Consider the following 19,752-nt stretch of genomic DNA (forward strand, 5'->3'; position numbering starts at 1 on the left):
CGGCCTTCCTCTGCCACGCCTGGAGCCCCGTTAGAAGCCAGCATTGCCCACTCAGCCTTGGCCACTATGTGGGTGACTTTTAGTGCTCAGTCACAGCTGCCCCAGGGCCTGGGTACCCAGGAGGACTGACAAAGTGCCCTCCACAGTCCAGCTCCTCATACGTTGGAGCAGCACGAGCCATGCCGTGCCCACCCTTCCTCAGTGAGCCATGCTGTGCCCATCCTCCAGCTCCTGTGACAGTGCACGGAACAAGTGGAGCCTAAATAAAAAGACAACAGTGACAGAAGGAACCTTCCAAATGGGCTGCGTGAAGCAAAACACCAAGGGGAGATGCAGCCTGGGGCCGGGGAGGGACATGGCGGTGAGAGGAAAAGGGCATCTTCTGGACATTCCTGCCCCAATCCTGCTTCCCAGAAGCCCAAATTTTAGGCAGCCCCTAGACATCTGCCAACATACCCTACATGGCCCCCATCTCACCAGACTGCTGTCAGTGTCTGTCTACCCTGGACTGTAAAACCCCCGACAAAGGACATACCAGGCAGGAGTGAAACACCCTTACCTCCTCCCCACACCTTCCAAACCCTGCAGACATCAGACCCTGGTGGCAGGTGCACAGCTCTCCCCTTGAGAAAGAGGAGGAAGAGAGGAGGAAGAGAAGAGGTCTCTGTGGGGTAAGTGCATGCGGCAATGGGCCAACCCCTTGACCTGCCCTAGGAAACACCCCACTTGGTGCAGTGAACAAGGAGGGAGGACTGGGAGCCAGGCAGAACTTCATCAACACCCTCGGGCCTGAGCAGCACCCCCACCGGGGATTCTGGCTTGTGGCTCACCCTGCCTCCAGGTGTTGGAGGGAGGGGTATGGGGAGAGAGAGATAAAGAGACAGTGACAGATACAAAAGGGCAAAGAACAGACTAACTTGCATGTGTGTCCTTCTTTAAACAACACAGGTTTACACAAAAGGTTATGATCGTTTATTTTAGCAAAGAACACCCACAAGATTCCTTACAGCTCTGAGTAAGTTTGAAAGTTGATCTAATTTGCAGAAACTTGCAAATATCTGACATTCACATGACACCGTCTAAGGAAGGCCTACAGGAAAAGTGAGGGGTCTGAGGCCCACAACACAACAGGAAGCAGAGAGCCCTCGTGTGTCTGCTCCCCAGGGATGGACTGGCATGCCCCAGCCCGTTCTCTGCCAGATAGCCTGGCACTGGTTAGGTTCCAGGCTTTGGAGTCAGACTGCCTGGGGTCAGACCCGGACAATGCTGTTTACTGGCTGTGTAACCTTACCAACTGTCCCAGCCTCGATAGGGCCACACACACCCCCCAGAGCCAATGAGCTGTGGACCCACAGTGACTGGCACAAAGTTCACACTTGATATGATATTTATTTTTTTACTTATTACTTATTTACTTATTTGATGAGTGACAGGATGGATGGAGGTGGAAGTATGTACCACTGCAGGGGAGCAGGACTATGGTCACCACAAACGGAAGATCATTAAAAAACTCTTGCCACGTGCTTCTGAGACATGGTTCGGTACTTTTATCTGAATAGCAATAGAGCTAATGTTTTTGGAACTGTGATGTATCACACAGAAGGAGGAGGTCACTCTGGCAAAACCTGATTCTGGCAGAGCTGGAAATAGGGCCAGCCTCCCCACCTTCTCCTAGGAGTAAATGACATCATCCCTAGACCATTCTGTTCAGGGGAGGCATTCAACACAAAACAGAGAACAGCTTCAGCATTTTACATCAAAGGACATGTTCTGTTTTGTTCTAAGAGGTGTTTGCCTGGGCCTCATTTACTTTTACTCCTAGTAATATAATATAAAACAAAACAGGGGCAGCACATATGTCCACACAAAGATTTATCATTCATGATACTTAACAAAGTCAGTAAAAATAGGAGAGCAAAATCCTTTCCTGGAGGGAGATTCACTTGGGGACAGTGAAGGTTGGATGACTATTTCTTCCCACGCATCCAACAATGCTTCCCGCAGCTTGTCCGGAGCAGGTGAGGACGGTGCCTAGGCAGGCACAGACCAGGCCAGGCTGCTCAGAGTGCCCTATTGTTCCCTACACAGTGGGATATTCTGAGGCCCAACAGTGTTAAGAGTACCCTAGAGGGGTCCCTCACTTCTCCCCTAAAGCAACAGGATCCTTGAAGACCTCAGCATCTTCTGGCTTGAGGGACCCTGCAAAGTGCCTCAGATGAACTTCCTCCGGCTGGGCAGGGTGCCTTTCTCTTGTACTTGTGTCTCTTAAAAGGGGGACCAGGGCAAAGTTCTTCCAGTTTCTTCCTGAAACTAAAGGGTAAAACATCATTACTACCTTGGATGAAGCAAGCAGAAATAAACACATATTTATTGGCCTTACCAACTTGTTGGTCTCTTAAAGGAGACCCAGACATTTTGGTGCTTCCTGAGACACATGGATAGGTGCCATGTCCTCTTCCCTTACTTGCTTAAGGAGACTTATCCACTCTGGAAGATCCTAAATTCTTTTCCTTCACCTCACCCTGACTTGCAGGGACCTCATGAGTCTATTGCTTGCCTTTCCCAGTCTCCACTTCCTCCCTGCCCACAGGGGAGGGAGAGCAGATCTCCACAGAGCAATACTGGGGCCTGCCCCATTGTGGGTCCACATCAGGTCAGCTGTAAGGTGATGAACACCAGTCAAAGAATCAGGATTTAGGGACCAGGCCCCACCAGGGCACAGCAGATTGAGAACAATGCCAAAGAAACCATGGTGACATTAGGCCTTGAATGGGGCTCTCATGTGTGGACAGGGAACTCCTGAAGAGAATCCAGTTGTCACCCCCATAGCCACCTCCAGCTTCCCAGCCACCTAGCAAACTAACAACCAAAAGGGGAAGCTGTACATGTTCTCTTCCCACTGCCAGAGCCCTGCTCAGCCAAGTCCTCTGATTGGCCAACCTGGGTCTAATCTCACTGGAAAACTAGACTCATTTTATACCTCCTACCCTCAGGCCATAATTTGGGCTCCTCTGCTGGTGTCTAACACTGACCACATGTCAAAGGCATCAGGAATATGGGAGGCTGGGCCCATCATGACCACTCCAGCCAAATCCCCAGGTCTTGGTGTTCACCCCAGGCCTGCAGGCTGACACCAGCCTGCCCCCAAACATAGTCTTATATCAAGCATCAACTGCTGAAGCAGGATCCCTTGGGGAACTCAGGCATTGAAGTAGGACTTCATGGGGATATAGACCAGGTCTCACTGAGACACAATCTTCTGGCTGGCTCATTGTCGAGGACAAACAGCCTCAGAGACTGCTTGGCGCAGCTCTAGCTCAAAGGCCCTGAGAGGAGGCGTGGGGCTCCCAGTGCCCACTTCCCACAGTCCTGATGCCAAGACTCCTTCAAGTGCCCTCTCTAGCTCAGCTACTGACTGCTTTCTTCCTTGGCCTTTCTCTCACGCATTCTTTCGCCCCTTCCCAATCATACACACTCTGTGGGTGGGAGAGCTCCTTGTTATCTGAACTGTATGACTATTCATTACTAAAGTTTCCACTGCTACAAAGTTGTACAAAAAAAGCAAAATCCTCAGGAAGTACTCACTAATTATAAATGTGAAATCAGGGAACCTCTAACCATCTCCTACCCCAACCCAAGTAACATGAATGTGTATATCCCTGATACATATAAAGATATGTCAATATCTTTATTAATATCACAGTGAATGTGCAATGTTATAAACGCCAACAATGTCATGCAAACACAATGCAAATCAACTGCAAAGTAAAACAGCAAATCTTTAAAAGATGTGAGGTTTCATGAAATCAGTAAGACTGATATTAGAAAACTGCTCAAAGTATAGGCGAAATCATCTTTGAATGGCTCTGTGACAAAGTTAGACCAGTAACAACTGAAGAGATAATAAGTATTATGGCATGACACAGGAAGTGCTTCTAATGAAACTAGTAGGAAAATTACAGGATTGCAGGAGGCTTTTGATTAAATAGATTTCTACTTCTAGCCCTGATGGAGTATGTGGTACTGGGCTAGCCACCCTGTTGTAAACAACCATAAAACAGGACAAAATACTTGCAGTAAATGTTTTCAGGCATAGGACACAGACTGAAAACTGCAACTGCTGAGAAAAAGTGAAATTCACAAAGTGAGCCTTGTGATCGCCCTGATACTTTGCATAGGGACAGTTTCTCTGACTGTGGTGCAGTGAGCTGGAGTCCAAGCAGTACCTCTGAACTAAGGAAGAAGAGATCAGGGTTTGGGGCAGCTGAAGGAGCTAGAATCTGTGAGACAGGGCACAGAAGAAGAGGAAGAAGAGAGCTGTGGGGGTGCAGGTCTAGAAGTCTCTGGTCTGGGGGCTGGACTGCGTAAGTGAGACTACATAAGTCTTACCAGACAGTGGCCGCTATAGGGCTGAAAGTGGGATAGAAATACTAGAAGCTGAGCAGTACTGAGTGGAGAGACCTCCTTAACACCTTTTTTCTACTCTGAGGATCAAGTTAAAATAACAGAAATGCCCTACTTACTCTACATGCCCTAGAGTAAGGTCTACACAAGACCCACCCTAACAAAGCCTAAAACTAAACCCTGACAAGATCCTCAGTGGAAACAGTTTGGAGGTTGAGTCCCACAAGTTTTATGGAATTGGCAAATACCTTGGCATTTCACAGATCTGCCATAATAAAGTTTTAAACTTTATCACACAAGTTCAGGGTGATTCATCAATAACTGAACTACCAACTAAAACAAAAATTCAATTCGGTTCTCTACAACATATTATACATAATGCCCAGTATACAATTGAAAGTTACCAGACATGCAAAGAAACAGGGAAATGTAACTCACAATTAGAGGGAGAAAAAGCAGTCAATAGAAACTGCCCCCAAGATGGACCAAAGGTTACATTTAGTGGGCAGAGAATTTAAATGAACTGTAATTAATATTTGAAAAAAAACCCAAAGGAAAATAGGATCTTGATGAGAGAACAGCTAGAGAATCTCAGGAAAGAAATGAAAACTGTAGGGGCCTAAGTGGCTCCGTCGTTAAGTGTCTGCCTTCAGCTCAGGGCGTGATCCCGGTGTTCTGGGATCGAGCCCCACATCAGACTCCTCCGCTGGGAGCCTGCTTCTTCCTCTCCCACTCCCCCTGCTTGTGTTCCCTCTCTCGCTGGCTCTCTCTCTCTCTCTGTCAAATAAATAAATAAATAATCTGAAAGAAAGAAAGAAAGAAAGAAAGAAAGAAAGAAAGAAAGAAAGAAAGAAAGAAAGAAAGAAAGGAAAACTGTAAAAAAAGAATAATAACCAAATAGAAATTCAAAAGCCAAATAGCATAATACTTGAAATGTCAGTACATGAGCTTAATAGTAGTTTGGAGATGGCTAAGGATAGGATCAGTGAACTTGAAGACAGAACAATAAAATTATCAAATTTGAGAAACAGAAAAAAAATCAAGGAAAAATAAAGCCTCAGAAACCTTTGGGACAATATCAAATGATCTAAAATACATGTAGGGGCACCTGGATGGCACAGTCAGTTGGGCATACGACTCGATTACAGCTCAGGTCATGATCTTGGGGTCCTGGGATCGAGCCCTGTGTCAGGCTCCACACTCAGTAGGGAGTCTGCTTGAGGATTCGCTTTCTCTCTCTCTCCCTCTTCCTTTGCCCCTCCCCCTCCTCTCTCTCTGTCTCTCTCTCTCTCTCTCTCTCAAATAAATAAATGAATTTTAAATAAATTAAAAAATACATGTAATTGGAGTTCCCCCAAAAGAAGATAGGGGCAATGAAGCAAAATACATATAGTTTCCCAATTTGATGGAACACTGATGTACAGATCCAAGAACCTCGGGCAAACCCTAAACAGGGTAAACTAAAGAAAACCAAACCTAAGCACATTTTACTCAAACTGCTGAAAACCAAAGATGAAGAAAATATTTTGAAAGCAGCCAAAAGAAAAAAGATAAATTACATACAGGAATGCAAATAATGAGCAACTTTTCGTCAGAAACAATGGAGGCCAGAAGATACTGGAGAAAAAGTTAGTGTTGGAGTTTTTTTTAAAAAGAAAAAAATATCTGTTAACCCACAATTCTTTACTCAGTGAAAATATCCTTCAAACAAGAGAATGAAATTCACATTTTCAAGTAAACAAAAGCTGATATCAAACTAATTGACAACAATAGAAATTAGACAAGTAGTTACCTGGGATGGGGAGGGTGGAATTGATTACAAAGAGGCATTAGGGTATTTCCTGGCATGATGGAAATGTTCTGTATCTTGAGTGGGGTGGTGGTCGCCTGAGTATACATTTGCCAAAATTTAGGCAACTGTACATTTAAAATGTGTGCATTTCATTGTATGTAAATTATCTCAGGAAGGTTGATTTTAAGTTTATAAAGTATAAAAAATGAGTTTCCCTATGAAGCAATATCAAATATGAAAGATGCACTATCATGCTATCAGGCAAGTTGATCTGAAAATTGTGCCGCTTGCCCCACCCTACCAAAAAAAACCCCAAACTGTCAACATCTGATTCATTCTTTGTTCAAAAATTAGTAACATCAGCAAAATAATAAAGTAGGCAGCTCCCAAAACCTCGGTCTCCACAAAAATATCAAAAAAACAGACAGAAACTTTGGAACCAATGTTGTCACAACTCTGGGAAACAGTCCAAGGTTTATAGCAAACAAGCAAATGCTGAATCAATTTTTAAAAATCAATGTAAAAGTGGTAGGGAAGTAAAACTATAGAACTCTTACAAAAAAAATAGGGGAAGATCTTCAAGACATTGGATTTGGCGAGAATTTCTTACACATTACACCAAAAAAATAGGCAATAAAAGAAAAGAATAGATAAATTGAGCTTCATCAAAATAAAAGCTTTTATATCAAAGGACAACTCACAGAATAGAAGAAAACACTGGCAGGTGATATGCCTGATAAAGGATTACTATCCAGAATGTATAAAGAACTCCTGTAACTCAAAAACAAAACAAATTTTTAAATGGGCAAATTGCTCGAATAGGCATTTCTCCAAAGAGTACCTATAATGACAAATGAGCATATGAAAATATATTCAAAATCATTACTCATTAGGGAAAATCAGATCAAAACCACAATGAGATGCTACTTCACATACATTAGGATGGCTACAACCACCACCACAAAAACCCAGAAACAGCAAATGTTGGTGAGGATGGGGAACCCTCACGTATTGCTAGTGGGAATGTACAGAAATGCAGCTGCTTTAGAAAATAGTTTGGCGGTTCCTTAAGTAAGAAATGCCATACGAATTAAATATGCTGCAGTTAAAAAGTTCGTAGTTGGATCTTGGGAGCCGGCGGGCAGTCCGCCGCGAGGCGAGCTACCGCCCCTCCCTGCCCCTTGCCTCTAGGAGCCCCCTCGATGCTCTTAGCTGAGTGTCCCGCAGGGCCCGAAGCGTTTACTTTGGTTTTTTGTTTTGTTTTGTTTTGTTTTTTTAATGATTTTTATTATATTATGTTAGTCACCATACAGTACATCCCCGGTTTCCGATGTAAGGCTCGATGATTCATTAGTTGCATATAACACCCAGTGCTCCATGCAATACATGCCCTCCTTACTACCCATCACCGGTCTATCCCATTCCCCCACCCCCTCCCCTCTGAGGCCCTCAGTTTGTTTCTCATAGTCCATAGTCTCTCATGTTTCATTCCCCCTTCTGGTTACCCCCCTTTCTTTATCCCTTTCTTCCCCTACTGATCATCCTAGTTCTTATGTTCCATAGATGAGAGAAATCATATGATAGTTGTCTTTCTCTGCTTGACTTATTTCACTTAGCATTATCTCCTCCAGTGCCATCCATGTTGCAGCAAATGGTGAGAATTCGTTCTTTCTGATAGCTGAGTAATATTCCATCGTATATATGGACCACAGCTTCTTAATCCAGTCATCTGTTGAAGGACATCTCGGCTCCTTCCATGATTTAGCTATTGTGGACATTGCTGCTATGAACATTGGGGTGCATATGGTGCTTCTCTTCACTACGTCTGTATCTTTGGGGTAAATACCCAGTAGTGCAATGGCTGGATCATAGGGTAGCTCAATTTTTAACTTTTTAAGGGACCTCCACACTGTTTTCCAGAGTGGCTGTACCAACTTGCATTCCCACCAACAATGTAGGAGGGATCCCCTTTCTCCACATCCTCTCCAGCAATTGTTGTTTCTTGCCTTGTCTATTTTTGCCATTCTAACTGGTGTAAGGTGGTATCTCAGTGTGGTTTTGATTTGAATTTCCTTGATGGCTAATGATTTTAAACATTTTTTCATGTGTCTGTTAGCCATTTGTATGTCTTCATTGGAAAAGTGTCTGTTCATATCTTCTGCCCATTTTTTGATTTGTTTATTTGTTTCTCGTGTATTGAGTTTGAGAAGTTCTTTGTAGATCTTGGATACCAGTCCTTTATCTGTAGTGTCATTTGCAAATATATTCTCCCATTCTGTGGGCTGCGTCTTAGTTTTTCTGACTGTTTCCTTGGCTGTGCAGAAACTTTTAATCTTGATCTATATTCTAGAAACTATAAATCACTCTTGAAAGACATTGAAGAAGACACAAAAAGATGGAAAAATATTCCATGCTCATGGATCGGAAGAATTAACATAGTTAAAATGTCCATGCTACCCAGAGCAATCTACACATTCAATTCTATCCCAATCAAAATACCGAGGACATTTTTCAAAGAACTGGAACAAATAGTCCTTAAATTTGTATGGAACCAGAAAAGGCCCCGAATCTCCAAGGAACTGTTGAAAAGGAAAAACAAAGCTGGGGGCATCACAATGCCGGATTTCGAGCTGTACTGCAAAGCTGTGATCACAAAGACAGCATGGTACTGGCACAAAAACAGACACATAGACCAATGGAACAGAATAGAGAGCCCAGAAATGGACCCTCAGCTCTTTGGGCAACTAATATTTGATAAAGCAGGAAAAAACATCCGGTGGGAAAAAGACAGTCTCTTCAATAAATGGTGCTGGGAAAATTGGACAGCTACATGCAAAAGAATGAAACTTGACCACTATCTCACACCATACACAAAAATAAACTCCAAATGGATGAAAGACCTCGATGTGAGACAGGAATCCATCAAAATCCTAGAGGAGAACATAGGCAGCAACCTCTACGACATCGGCCAAAGCAACCTTTTTCATGACACATCCCCAAAGGCAAGAGAAACAAAAGATAAAATGAATTTATGGGACTTCATCAAGACGAAGCGTTTACTTTGAAAAAATTAGAGTGTTCAAAGCAGGCCCGAGCCGCCTGGATACCGCAGCTAGGAATAATGGAATGGGACCGTGGTTCTATTTTGTTGGTTTTCGGAACTGAGGCCATGATTAAGAGGGACAGCCGGGGGCATTCGTATTGCGCCGCTAGAGGTGAAATTCTTGGACCGGCAAATTAAAAAAAAAAGAAAGAAAGAAATGCCATACGACCTAGCAGTTTCATTTCTACCCAAAAGAACTGAAGCATCGACTCCTGATTTCAGCTCGGGTCTTGATCTCAGGGTCATGAGATTAAGCCCTGCGTTGTCAGGCTCCACACTGGGTGGGGAGCCTGCTTAAGATTCTCTCTCCTTCTGCCCCACCCCTCCCTCCTGCCTCTCTATCAATTAATTAATTAATTAATTATTAATAATAAAACCTGAAGGCGGGGAGTCAAACAGAATTGTGTACACCAATGTTCATAGCATTATTCACAATAGCCAAAAAGATGGACACAATCCTGATGTTGATTGATCGGATGAATGGATAAATAAAATACGGTATACACCTACAATGGAATATTATCGAGCCAGACACAAAAGGTGTGTTCCACCTAGACGAGGTACCTACCCTACGCAAAATCACAGAGACAGAAAGTAGAGGTTACTAGAGGCTGCGGGGAGGGAGAAATAGGAGTAGTTGTTCGATAGGTACAGAGTTTCTGTTTGAAATAATGGAAATGTTTTGGAAATAGAGAGTGGTGAAGGTTGCACAACATTGTGGAGGCAATTAACACCAATGAATTGTACACTTAAAAAATGGGTAAAAAGGCAACTTTTGTATTATACCTATTTTACCACAATTTCCTAAAAGCTAAAAACAAAGAATTAGAGCAGAATTGTAATTATAACTCAAAATCTGTTCAATACAAGCTAGGTTTGCTTCATTTTTAAGTAAATGCCCTCAATTAGACCTTTAATTTAACATGTGCTATTAAATGTTTGCCATCAACTGTTAAAGGACTGTTTTTCTGGTGGTGATTTTCTGCAGAGCATTTCTGCCCAAGGTCTATATACCTTTTACTCTTCCCATTCTTCCTCTGCCTGCCTGGATGTGTTCATGCAGGGTGAGTTTTTGCCTGTACCTGCTTGTGTCCGTAAGCCTCACAGACCTGAACGTAGACACTCGGTATGAGGAACGGGAAGAGGAGACAGGGCAGCCCACAAGGCCAGCTGTCCCAGATGGCTGTATATGGGATACACTGCTTCCTCTGGGGCACTTGAGGACAGCTTCCTGGGCCAGGGTGCTGGCAGAGCTGGTGAACATGGGCACATGGCACAGTGAGCTGTGCAGGAATGTGTGACAGTACACAAGGGGGCCTGGGACTGAGTGTGTGCAGGTGCTTGACCCTTGGAGCTGTTCCAGCATCCAGGCTGTGGGGTGAAGAAGGCCTGCAAGGAGCAAGGAACCCCAAGGCTTCACCTGCCCAACATCAGGCCACCTCCATGCCACAGCACCCTTCCCTCACACCTCACCTCTGCCTGACCGCAGGGAGAAGCTCAGGGTGCGCTTGATGCCCTCGCAGTTGCCCGGGTCTTCATTGATGATACCTACATTGGTGTTCCAGGTGGTCCAGTTGACCTCATCCACCCTGAAGGGCAAGGAGACAAGGGAGATAGGAGCTGATGGCCTAAAAGCCATACCTAGCTTCCTAGGTTGAGGGCTTAGTGTCACAGGCCAATCTCAAGAAGCCTATAGACCAGGATGGGGAGACATATCTGGTAGGGGGAGGGCTGAGAGGGGCCTGCTTTTTGGACACCACCCCCAAAGCTATGTTCTCTGACTGCATCATGAAGCCCAGGGACTTTAAATGCTGGATTCCTGGTTCTGACCCTGATCACTGGATGACCTCTTTTGGACACTTCATTATCTAGTAGGTCTCCTATGCCCACAGTAAGTCCCTGATGTCCATAGCTGAGCCTTTGAGTAGCCCCCGTACCTACCTATAGCTGGCCTTGGAAGAGTCCCCTATGCTCATTACTGGTCCCAGGAAGCCCTAAGGCAGGTTTCTGTATCCACAGCTGGCTCCAGGTGAGTCCCCTATACCCACAAAGCCCCACAATGGCCTCTGTACCCATAGCTGGCTCTGGGTAGATCCCTGATATCTATAGCTAAGCCCCTGAGCTCTCTAAGTTTGCTTTCCTGCCTGAGCATTACCTGAAACACCACCTGTAGTCATCCTTGCCATCAGGTGTGTACCCCACTTGCAACAGCTTGCCTGAGCGGAAGGCCTTCCTCATACACTTAAGGAAGCTCTTCTCCGTGTCCAGGATGGTGATAGCTCTCTGTGAGAAGACACAGAGAGCACAGGGGCAGAGGGCTTATCCTGGAGCTTCCCTGGGATGCCAGTGGGGATTCCAAGATCAGCCTCTCCAGAGTTTCTCCCAGCCCCAGTGCCCCTAAGCTTCACCTCTAGTGACTTCTATATCAGGCTTGTTTCTGCAGCCTGACAGGTACACACTCCAAGCTCAGCCTATCCAGCCCAGACCTGCCCAGGCACTGCTGGTGCCTGCCAGGTTGGGTTGGGGCAGGGCCTCCTGTGAGTGATGTGGAGTGTCCAGCCCCAGACTCTTCCCTGAAGTGCTCACAAAGGGGCAGGTACTGTAGTAGTTAGGTGCAGGGCCACAAGATGGGACTGCTTGGCTACTTGCTACAGATAGTCCCCAACTTACGATGGCTCAACTTAATGATTTTCAACTTTACGATGGTGTGAAAGCAATACACATTCAGCAGAAACCACACTTCAAGTTTTGAATGTGGATCTTTTCCCAGGCTAGCAAAATATGGTACAATCCTCTCTCGTGACGCGGGGAGGTCCCAGTCAGCCATGCGACCCCAAGGGTCAACAACCAGTACACTTAAAACCACTCTGTACCCATACTACCATGCTATTTCTCATTTTTATTATAGTATTCAATAAATTTCATGAGACATCCGACACTTTATGATAAAATAGGCTTTGTGTTAGATGATTTTGACTAACTGTAGGCTCATGTTAAGTGTTCTAGGCACATGTAAGCGAGGCTGGGCTAAGCTGTGACGTTCAGTAGGCTGGATGCATTAAATGCGTTTTTAAATTATGGTGGCTTATTAGAATGTAACCCCATTGTAAGTTCAGGAAGATCTGTAGTTACCTTGGACACAGATACCTAACTTCTCTGTGCCTCAGTGCCTTTATCCAAAAACGGGAACAGTAATGGTAGCCACTTGATAGTATTGTTGTGAGAATTAAATGAGAGGCTATAAAACACTTAGAACAATACCTAGTATAGAGTTCATGTGACTTAGTAAGAATGACACTTTTATTATTAGGTGGGAGGGTAGATATGGACCAGGTGCCTCAAAAATGCAGTTGTCAGGGCTCACCCCATTCTAGCTGTTTCCCCCAAGTCTGGTCTCTGGTGCCCACCCTAGACCAAGCTCCTGTGAGGTGGGCACCCCATGGGCTGAGCCCTCCATCGCCTGCCGCTGGGGACTGCCCAGCCACAGTAAGCATATGTCTGTGAACACCAGTTGGTGATGCTTGGGAGGGAAACCCTGAAGGAGGGACCAGAAGGGAGTCAAATGGGGGAGATGCTGCTGCTTGATCCCCCAGGGCTGTCTGGGCTCTCTGCCCTTCCTCAAACCCTGCAGGGGCTCACACACCTAGCTGTGTTAAGCAGCAAACAGAGCAGCAGATACCCTCCTGCTGCACACACCCCACCCACTGACCCACCTGTAGCTTCCAGATGTTCTTGCTCTCCTGCGCGATCTTGTTGACAGTCTCACCCATGAGGGCAATGAGCATGTTAAGCAGAAGGATATAGGTGAGAATCACGTAGGCCAGCAACAAGATGATGAAGACAGCCTTGAAGTCATAGTTCTCGGTGAACTCCAGGTCGCCCATACCAATGGTGAACTTGAAGAGCTCCAGACACGTGGAATACAGGCTGTTGTAGGAGCTATCAGGTGGCCGGCAGCCAGGCCCTCGCCACCTGTGCAATGTGGACTCAGCTGGCACAGAGTTATTCTTCCCATCCTCAATCAGCGTCACCACCGCTACAGGGCATGGGGAGGGACAGGTGCAGCTGGATGGAAGCCAAGACAGATCCACCAACAGACACACCCCATATCCCAGGATGGGTCTGCAGCTGGAATGCTGCTTGGCCATAGGACACTTTTTTGTGAATTTAAAAACAGAAAAACAACCTCCTACTTCAGCACTATCAGCAAACTGTCGTAGTTTACTTGATCCTTGCACAACATGGGTTTGAACTGCATTAGTCCATTTATACACAGATTTTTTTTTCAGTAAGTACAGGATAGTACTGTAAATGTATTTTCTGCATGATTTTAATATTTTGTTTTCTCTGGCTTACTTTATTATAAGAATACAGTATATAATATATATAACATATAAAATATGGGTTAATAAACTGTTTATGTTATTGGTAAGGCTTCCGATCAGCAGTGTGCTATTATTAAAGTTTCGGGGGAGTCATTTGCAGATTTTTGACTGTGCAGGGAATTGGTGTTCCTAATCCCCATGTTGTTCAAGGGTCAACTGTATACTGTTTTGTTACTATAAGAACTTTATCATCATCTGCTACGAAAAAACTGTTAAATATGCAAATCTATATATACAATGTGAATACAGTCATCTTTGTGCAGCACGCAACCTGCCTAACTTTACATATCAGTTCTGAATCCACACCCAGCTTCTCAATCACACCCTGTCTGCCTGTGCCCCTTAGACGGTGACCCAGAGCCAGCTCATTCCAGAATGACCGGGACTAAGCAGCTCAGAGAAGAAGAGCCTCTTGCTGCATGCTACACCTTTCTTTGGGGAATATAACCTGGAGCCAAGAGCTTCTGTAGCAGTTGTGCCCCATGGTTACTGCATATCCGGTATCCATTAACCCACTTGGCCAAATCCCTTCCTGGGGGTACCAACAGACCAGGGCCTTCAGACCAGGTGCCAGAGCCCATACCCATCCCTATCAGTCAAAGCTCCTAGTCAAAGCTGTCCATAACTCCAGGACAGAGATTCTGAAACAGGCTGTGAACCACGTAACTACAGGACTCCGACGAGGATCAAAGCAGAACCAGGTGCCCAGAAATGCCGTGGATGTGTCAGAAGGGCACAGGAACCTGCTTGGAGAGGATGACTCCTCGCACAATCTCAGCATAGTAATAGTGAAGATTATGACCCATTTAACAAAGTGAGAAGCCATGAAAAAGAAACAAAACCAGAAAAAGAATCTGTGAGGCCATGCTGATGTAAGTAATAAAGGAATGTAGGAGAATGGAAAGCTACATTGGAATGCCAGCTAATGAATGTAGAAGGAATGACAGAGCTAGAAAACCATCACCTGGCAACTATTAGGATTAAGTGATTCAAGTGAGAATCATCAGTGGATGCTAAAACTACCAGTTGAAAGTTTGATGAGAAACAGGATATTTACCTAGTCTCAAAGCATCTCCTCACAAATTACTTATTGATTCCAAAAGGAAAAATAATTACTTGACAATAATCTAGCAGACCCATCAAAACCAAGTAATTAAAGTTAACATCACCAGAAATGGGTGGGACTCTTGATACATGCACTGAGGAAGACATTACTCATTACTTCCTTGATATTCTGATAAAAAATGCATACCTGAATCTAACTGTGAGGAAACATCAGACAAACCCAAATTGAGAGACATTGTAAAAACTAGCCTTTACTCATTAAAAATGCTAAGGTCACCAAAGACAAGGAAAGACTGAGGAACCATTCCAGGTTAAAGAAACTAAAGAGACGTGACAACTGAATGTTAAGCACGATCAGGAATTTTCATTTCTGTAAAGGACATTATTAGGAAAATTGGTGAAATCTGAATAAGGCTGGTAGATTAGCTAATAGTACTGTATTGATGTTTATTTCCTTATTTTGATAATTATATGTTGTTCATGTAAGAAAATACTCTTGTTTTTAGGAAATGCAGACGTTATGCAGTGGTAAAGGGCTGATCACGTCTGCAGCTTACTATTTTCTTCTTAACCTTGGTGGTGGTATTTTTTACTTTGGCACGTGCGTGTGTGTGCATGTGTCTGTGTGTGTGTAGCAGGGAGAGAATGTGATTTTAAAATGTGGTATAATTTGGGGAATCGGGGTAATAAGTAAAGAAAAGTTATTTGCATTATTCTTACAAGTTTTCTGAAAATCTGAAATAACGTCAAAATTAAAATTTAAAAAGGGGCACCTGGATGGCTCAGCTAGTTAAGTGCCAATTCCTGATTTTAGCTCAAGTCATGATCTCAGGGTCATGAGGTCAGGCTTTGTGCTGGGCATGGAGCCTACTTAAGATTCTTTCTCCCCTTCTCCCTCTGCCCCTCTCCTGCTCTCTCTCTCTCTCCCCCTCTCACCAAATTAACTAATTAATTAATTATTAAAAATAAAAAGTAAAAAAAAAAAAAGCTAAGCCAAAATGCAGCTATACTATATATAGGCAAACAGCACTTCCTACCTCTAAAATTTCTTACAATGTTTCATGAATTACATTTCCAGGTTCTCCTGCTCATTTCTGTGTGTTCTTTATTTTCCAGCTCTGTTACCTGCAGATAGACACCCCAGTGGGCCTCTCCCCACCCAGCCCCTGCAGAGTCCTCAGGAAGCTGAGGTGAGCAGGATCTCTGCCCCCAACAGCCCTGAGCAAGCCAATTACCTGTGGAAAACCCGAACAAGAAAACAAGGTAGACAAACATGAAGCGACACAGGTCTCTCAGGATCATCTGCAGGAGAGAGCAGGCTTGTCAGAACCAAGTCCAGTCCCAGGCAAGGCCAAGGGAAGGGTCAGGACTATGTCAACCTGGGGGTTAATCTTGAGCCCAAGTAGAACCGGAGAACATGCAGGAAGGTTTGGTCTGGTGGTTTTCAGTTCTGGGGTCATAAGGAAGTCATCCATAGCTCCCCCTTCCTTGGCCTTTGTTCTGGTGGGAGAGAGGGGCTGGTATATAGAGGGGTCAAGTTTCAGGGGAGCCCCCAAACCTGGGTCAGGGCCATATAGCCTGATTCTTGAGGAATTAGCTGGGAAAGTGGGTCCTGAACTAAACTAGCACCTCCCCAGACATTACAGAGGATGGACAGAGTTTGTAGACCATATCCCACATACCCCTGGTATAGACAGGCTCTGTGGAGAATCTACCTGGACACTGGCACCCACCTTCTCAATCATAACAGCATAGATGCCCATCTGCTGGAAGCCTCGGGTGTAGTAGAGCATGTTGGTCCAGCCCATGGCCAGGGAGAACACCATGGAGGCCACGTACTCCTTGTGGTGGCAGAAGTACAGCACCACGGTCCCCAGCATGAACAGTGACTGCACAAAACTGAAGGTGGAGGGATAGGAAGCTCTGTCTGTGAGCACCCAAGAGACCTGGCACCCCCTCAGAAGCACAGACCATAAGCTGTGGTAGGAGCTAGGCTTGGCTGTCCTGCCTCCTTCAGCCCATGACACTCCGTGGGAGCAACAGCATCCCCAAGGGGGCAAAAGTTGGTTGGGGGGTGCAAAATCTTATTCTCTTTTTGTAGAAAGCACAAATATTAATACAGTACATAGACAACTATACAGTATATTTGTAGTAATTTACATATTCATCCCAGGTCTCCTTGTTCATCATGGCCTCCTCCTGAAAATTCCCCCAACTACCTTTACACTGTAGACCACACTGACCACCTCAACTCCCATTTGTATGAGAGAACCCAGCAAAAAATTACCACTGTGCTGATCTGAGTCTACTGCAAACTGATGTCTGTAGACTGGCTCATCAACTGGAATTCTGCTGCAAAGGAAAACTATTCTCTGTATTCGCAGAACCTTAGCCAAAATAAGAATTGACACAGTTGACATAGGTAAAGAGCTGCTGTGGGGGCAAATGGAGCCCCCACATATGAATTTGGGAAGCAGTGGACAAATGGAAACTGACTTAGCATAGCAGATGCAACAAAACTAAACCCATATCTGTACAGGGCAAAGCTGAGAACCAATTCATTTAATCAAGGAGTCTCAAAAGGCTTAGGAACCTGTGGAGGAGAGGTGAAAAGACCTAAAATAAGGAAGAGTGGAGGTTTCATCTCTGAAGAAGGTAAAACAGAGGATCCTTGGATCCACTTTCATCAAACAACAGTGAAAACATTGGTATTTTACCAAAAGCAGGAGACTATATGATTTTTATATAATTCAGATTACAGAAAGCCCTCCTTTCCACTCAGTTCTCAGAAATCTGGCAGCCAGACTTCTTCCCTTCGGGTAGAATACTGAAAAGATGCAATCGACTAACTTTGGATATTCTTCAATAAATAACTTACACAGACTAGTTTATAGTGAAGCTCAAAATTGATAAGCCCTATTCACGCATTAAGAGCTTCTAGAGACGCCTACGTGGCTCAGTCAATGAAGTGTCTGCCTTTGGCTTGGGTCATGAGCCTAGTGTCCTGGGCTCAAGCCCTGCTCCATGGCTCCCTGCTCAGTGGGGAGCTTGCTTCTCCCTCTCCCTTTGCTGCTCCCCCTGCTTGTATTTCTCTTGCTCTCTCTCCCACTCTCTGTCAAATAAATAAATAAAATCTTTTTTTTTAATTTTCAAAAAGAGCTTCTAAACAGCTTTTCAGTCCTCCACTCTTACTCATGAGCAGATATCAAAAATTTCCAAATATTCTCTAACACAAAAGATAGAGCAAAACAAGAAATTGGGAAACAAGAACTTGGAGAAAATAAAACCTATGCAAAAAGAAGACAAAATTACCAAAAACTATCTTAACAGTCTCAGAGAGACAAAAGAAGATTGCATCAATGAAAAAAGAATAGAATGCTATAAATAAGGAACAAAGAATTTTTTAAAGAATACCTAGAAATTAAAAACATGATATAAAAAATAATAAACTCAATAGAAGGTTTGGAAATTAAAGTTGATCTGAACCTCCCGGAAAGAACAGTCAAAGATAAAGAGATAAAACACAGGTGAAAAAAATATAAGAACTGGTTCAGACTAGGTCAGGAAGTTCAATATACATATCATAGGGTTCCAGAAGAGAAATTAAGAAATAAAGGATATAAATTTCCAGACTGAAAGAGCCCCCTAAGTGCCCAGAACATTGGATAAAAACACATCTACATCAAGACTACATCATTAAGTTTCAGAACACTAGGAACAAATAGAAGATACTACAGATTTACAAAGAGGAAAGCCAAACCAGGTCTTAAAGGAGGATCCAGAATCAGAATGGTTTTGAGTTTGTCATCTAGAATACTGGAAACAAGGGAACAATGGAGAAGTATCTTCAAATTTTTAGAAGAATTTTATACCCAACCAAGCTATCAACAAAACATGAAGGTGTCGTAGAATATTTTCAGACATGCCAGATTTAAAATAAATTTTACTCCCCCCTTCCCTACTATGTGTCCTCTCTCTTTGGCTAAAGGATGCCTTCCCCCCAAACAAAGGAGTGAATCAGTAAAGAGGAAGACATAAGGTTCAGAAAATAAGGGATCCAAATCAGGAGAGAAGTGAAAGGGATCTCCAAGGTGCTAGGGAAGGGCTAACACCTTGGATGTATACATGACAGCAGTGAGACTCAAGAACCACGTATGGTGAAAGCTGCCATCACTGTGCTCTCCACCACAAGACCATCCTTTTCACCAGATGACAATACTGAAGGATGTGCTCAAATAAAACAAGGAGGAAGATCAAGAAAGAGACAGGAGTCTAACCCAGGAGGACAGCAGTGAGCACCCCAAGGCTGGCAGCAAAGAGGAGTCCCAGGATGACAGCTAAGCAGCAGGCCCAAAGAGCAACCAGCTCAGTTAGAAAGACAGGACAGCACTCCAGGAGGAAATCCCTCAAGAAAAAAAAAAGGAGCAGGGGATTCCAATCATATAATTTAGGTGACTGATTTTGAGAAAAATTGTACTGAGAGGCTTCCAAATATGTGGGACGAGTTAACAGTGGATACAAAGAAACCTAAACGAGTAAAAATGAGACAATTACTAACTTTAGGAAAAACAAGAAAAAAAGATATAGTATATGATGAAGCTCAACTGTGAATACTGCTTGTAGAGACCTAAGAACGTAAATTACTCGATATCCAGTAAAACAAAAATTACTATGAACCACATTAGAAGGCTAGAGGAGTGGAAGAAGAAGGGAAGGAAGTACAAAGATACTAAATCCTCATCTACCAGGTAAGTAAACGTCAGAAGAAAGTTACAAGAATGAAAAGTGATTGTCCCTGGGAAGGAGGAATACAAGGAATGGGAAGGGTTAAGATGAGGAACTCATATACTGACTATAAGTTTTTAGTACTCTTCCATGTTTCCCTATGTGCATGGATAGCTTTGAAAACATAAAATAAATTTCTAACCTGCCTACAATGGGTCTTCCTAGAAATAGAATCAAGTTTATTGGCCTAATGCTATGTAGGAGAATATTGCTTCTCT

At 44.0% G+C, this 19,752-nt stretch overlaps 1 protein-coding gene across 6 annotated transcripts in view; it reads right to left on the reverse strand.

The window, feature by feature from the left end:
* Positions 1 to 1,369: 1,369 nt before the first annotated feature.
* Positions 1,370 to 19,752, reverse strand: part of TRPV1 (transient receptor potential cation channel subfamily V member 1) — a 38,849-nt gene continuing 20,466 nt past the window's right edge. For 4 of the 6 annotated variants that reach the window (XM_045773393.2, XM_045773396.2, XM_045773394.2 and 1 more), the window contains 6 exons: positions 16,483 to 16,648; positions 15,985 to 16,051; positions 13,013 to 13,335; positions 11,455 to 11,582; positions 10,773 to 10,888; positions 1,370 to 2,310 (listed from right to left, as the gene is read on the reverse strand). In XM_045773393.2, the coding sequence (XP_045629349.1) occupies positions 2,138 to 2,310; positions 10,773 to 10,888; positions 11,455 to 11,582; positions 13,013 to 13,335; positions 15,985 to 16,051; positions 16,483 to 16,648 (973 nt within the window). In that variant the 3' untranslated portion in view covers positions 1,370 to 2,137. The remainder of the gene's footprint in view (positions 2,311 to 10,772; positions 10,889 to 11,454; positions 11,583 to 13,012; positions 13,336 to 15,984; positions 16,052 to 16,482; positions 16,649 to 19,752) is intronic. The other 2 variants (XR_006775551.2, XM_087854686.1) reach the window with 2 other exon arrangements.

This window comes from Ursus americanus, chromosome 23 (genome assembly GCF_024610735.1).
Source record: "Ursus americanus isolate L20-20 chromosome 23, mUrsAme1.1.p, whole genome shotgun sequence".
NCBI classification, from domain to species: Eukaryota; Metazoa; Chordata; class Mammalia; order Carnivora; family Ursidae; genus Ursus; species Ursus americanus.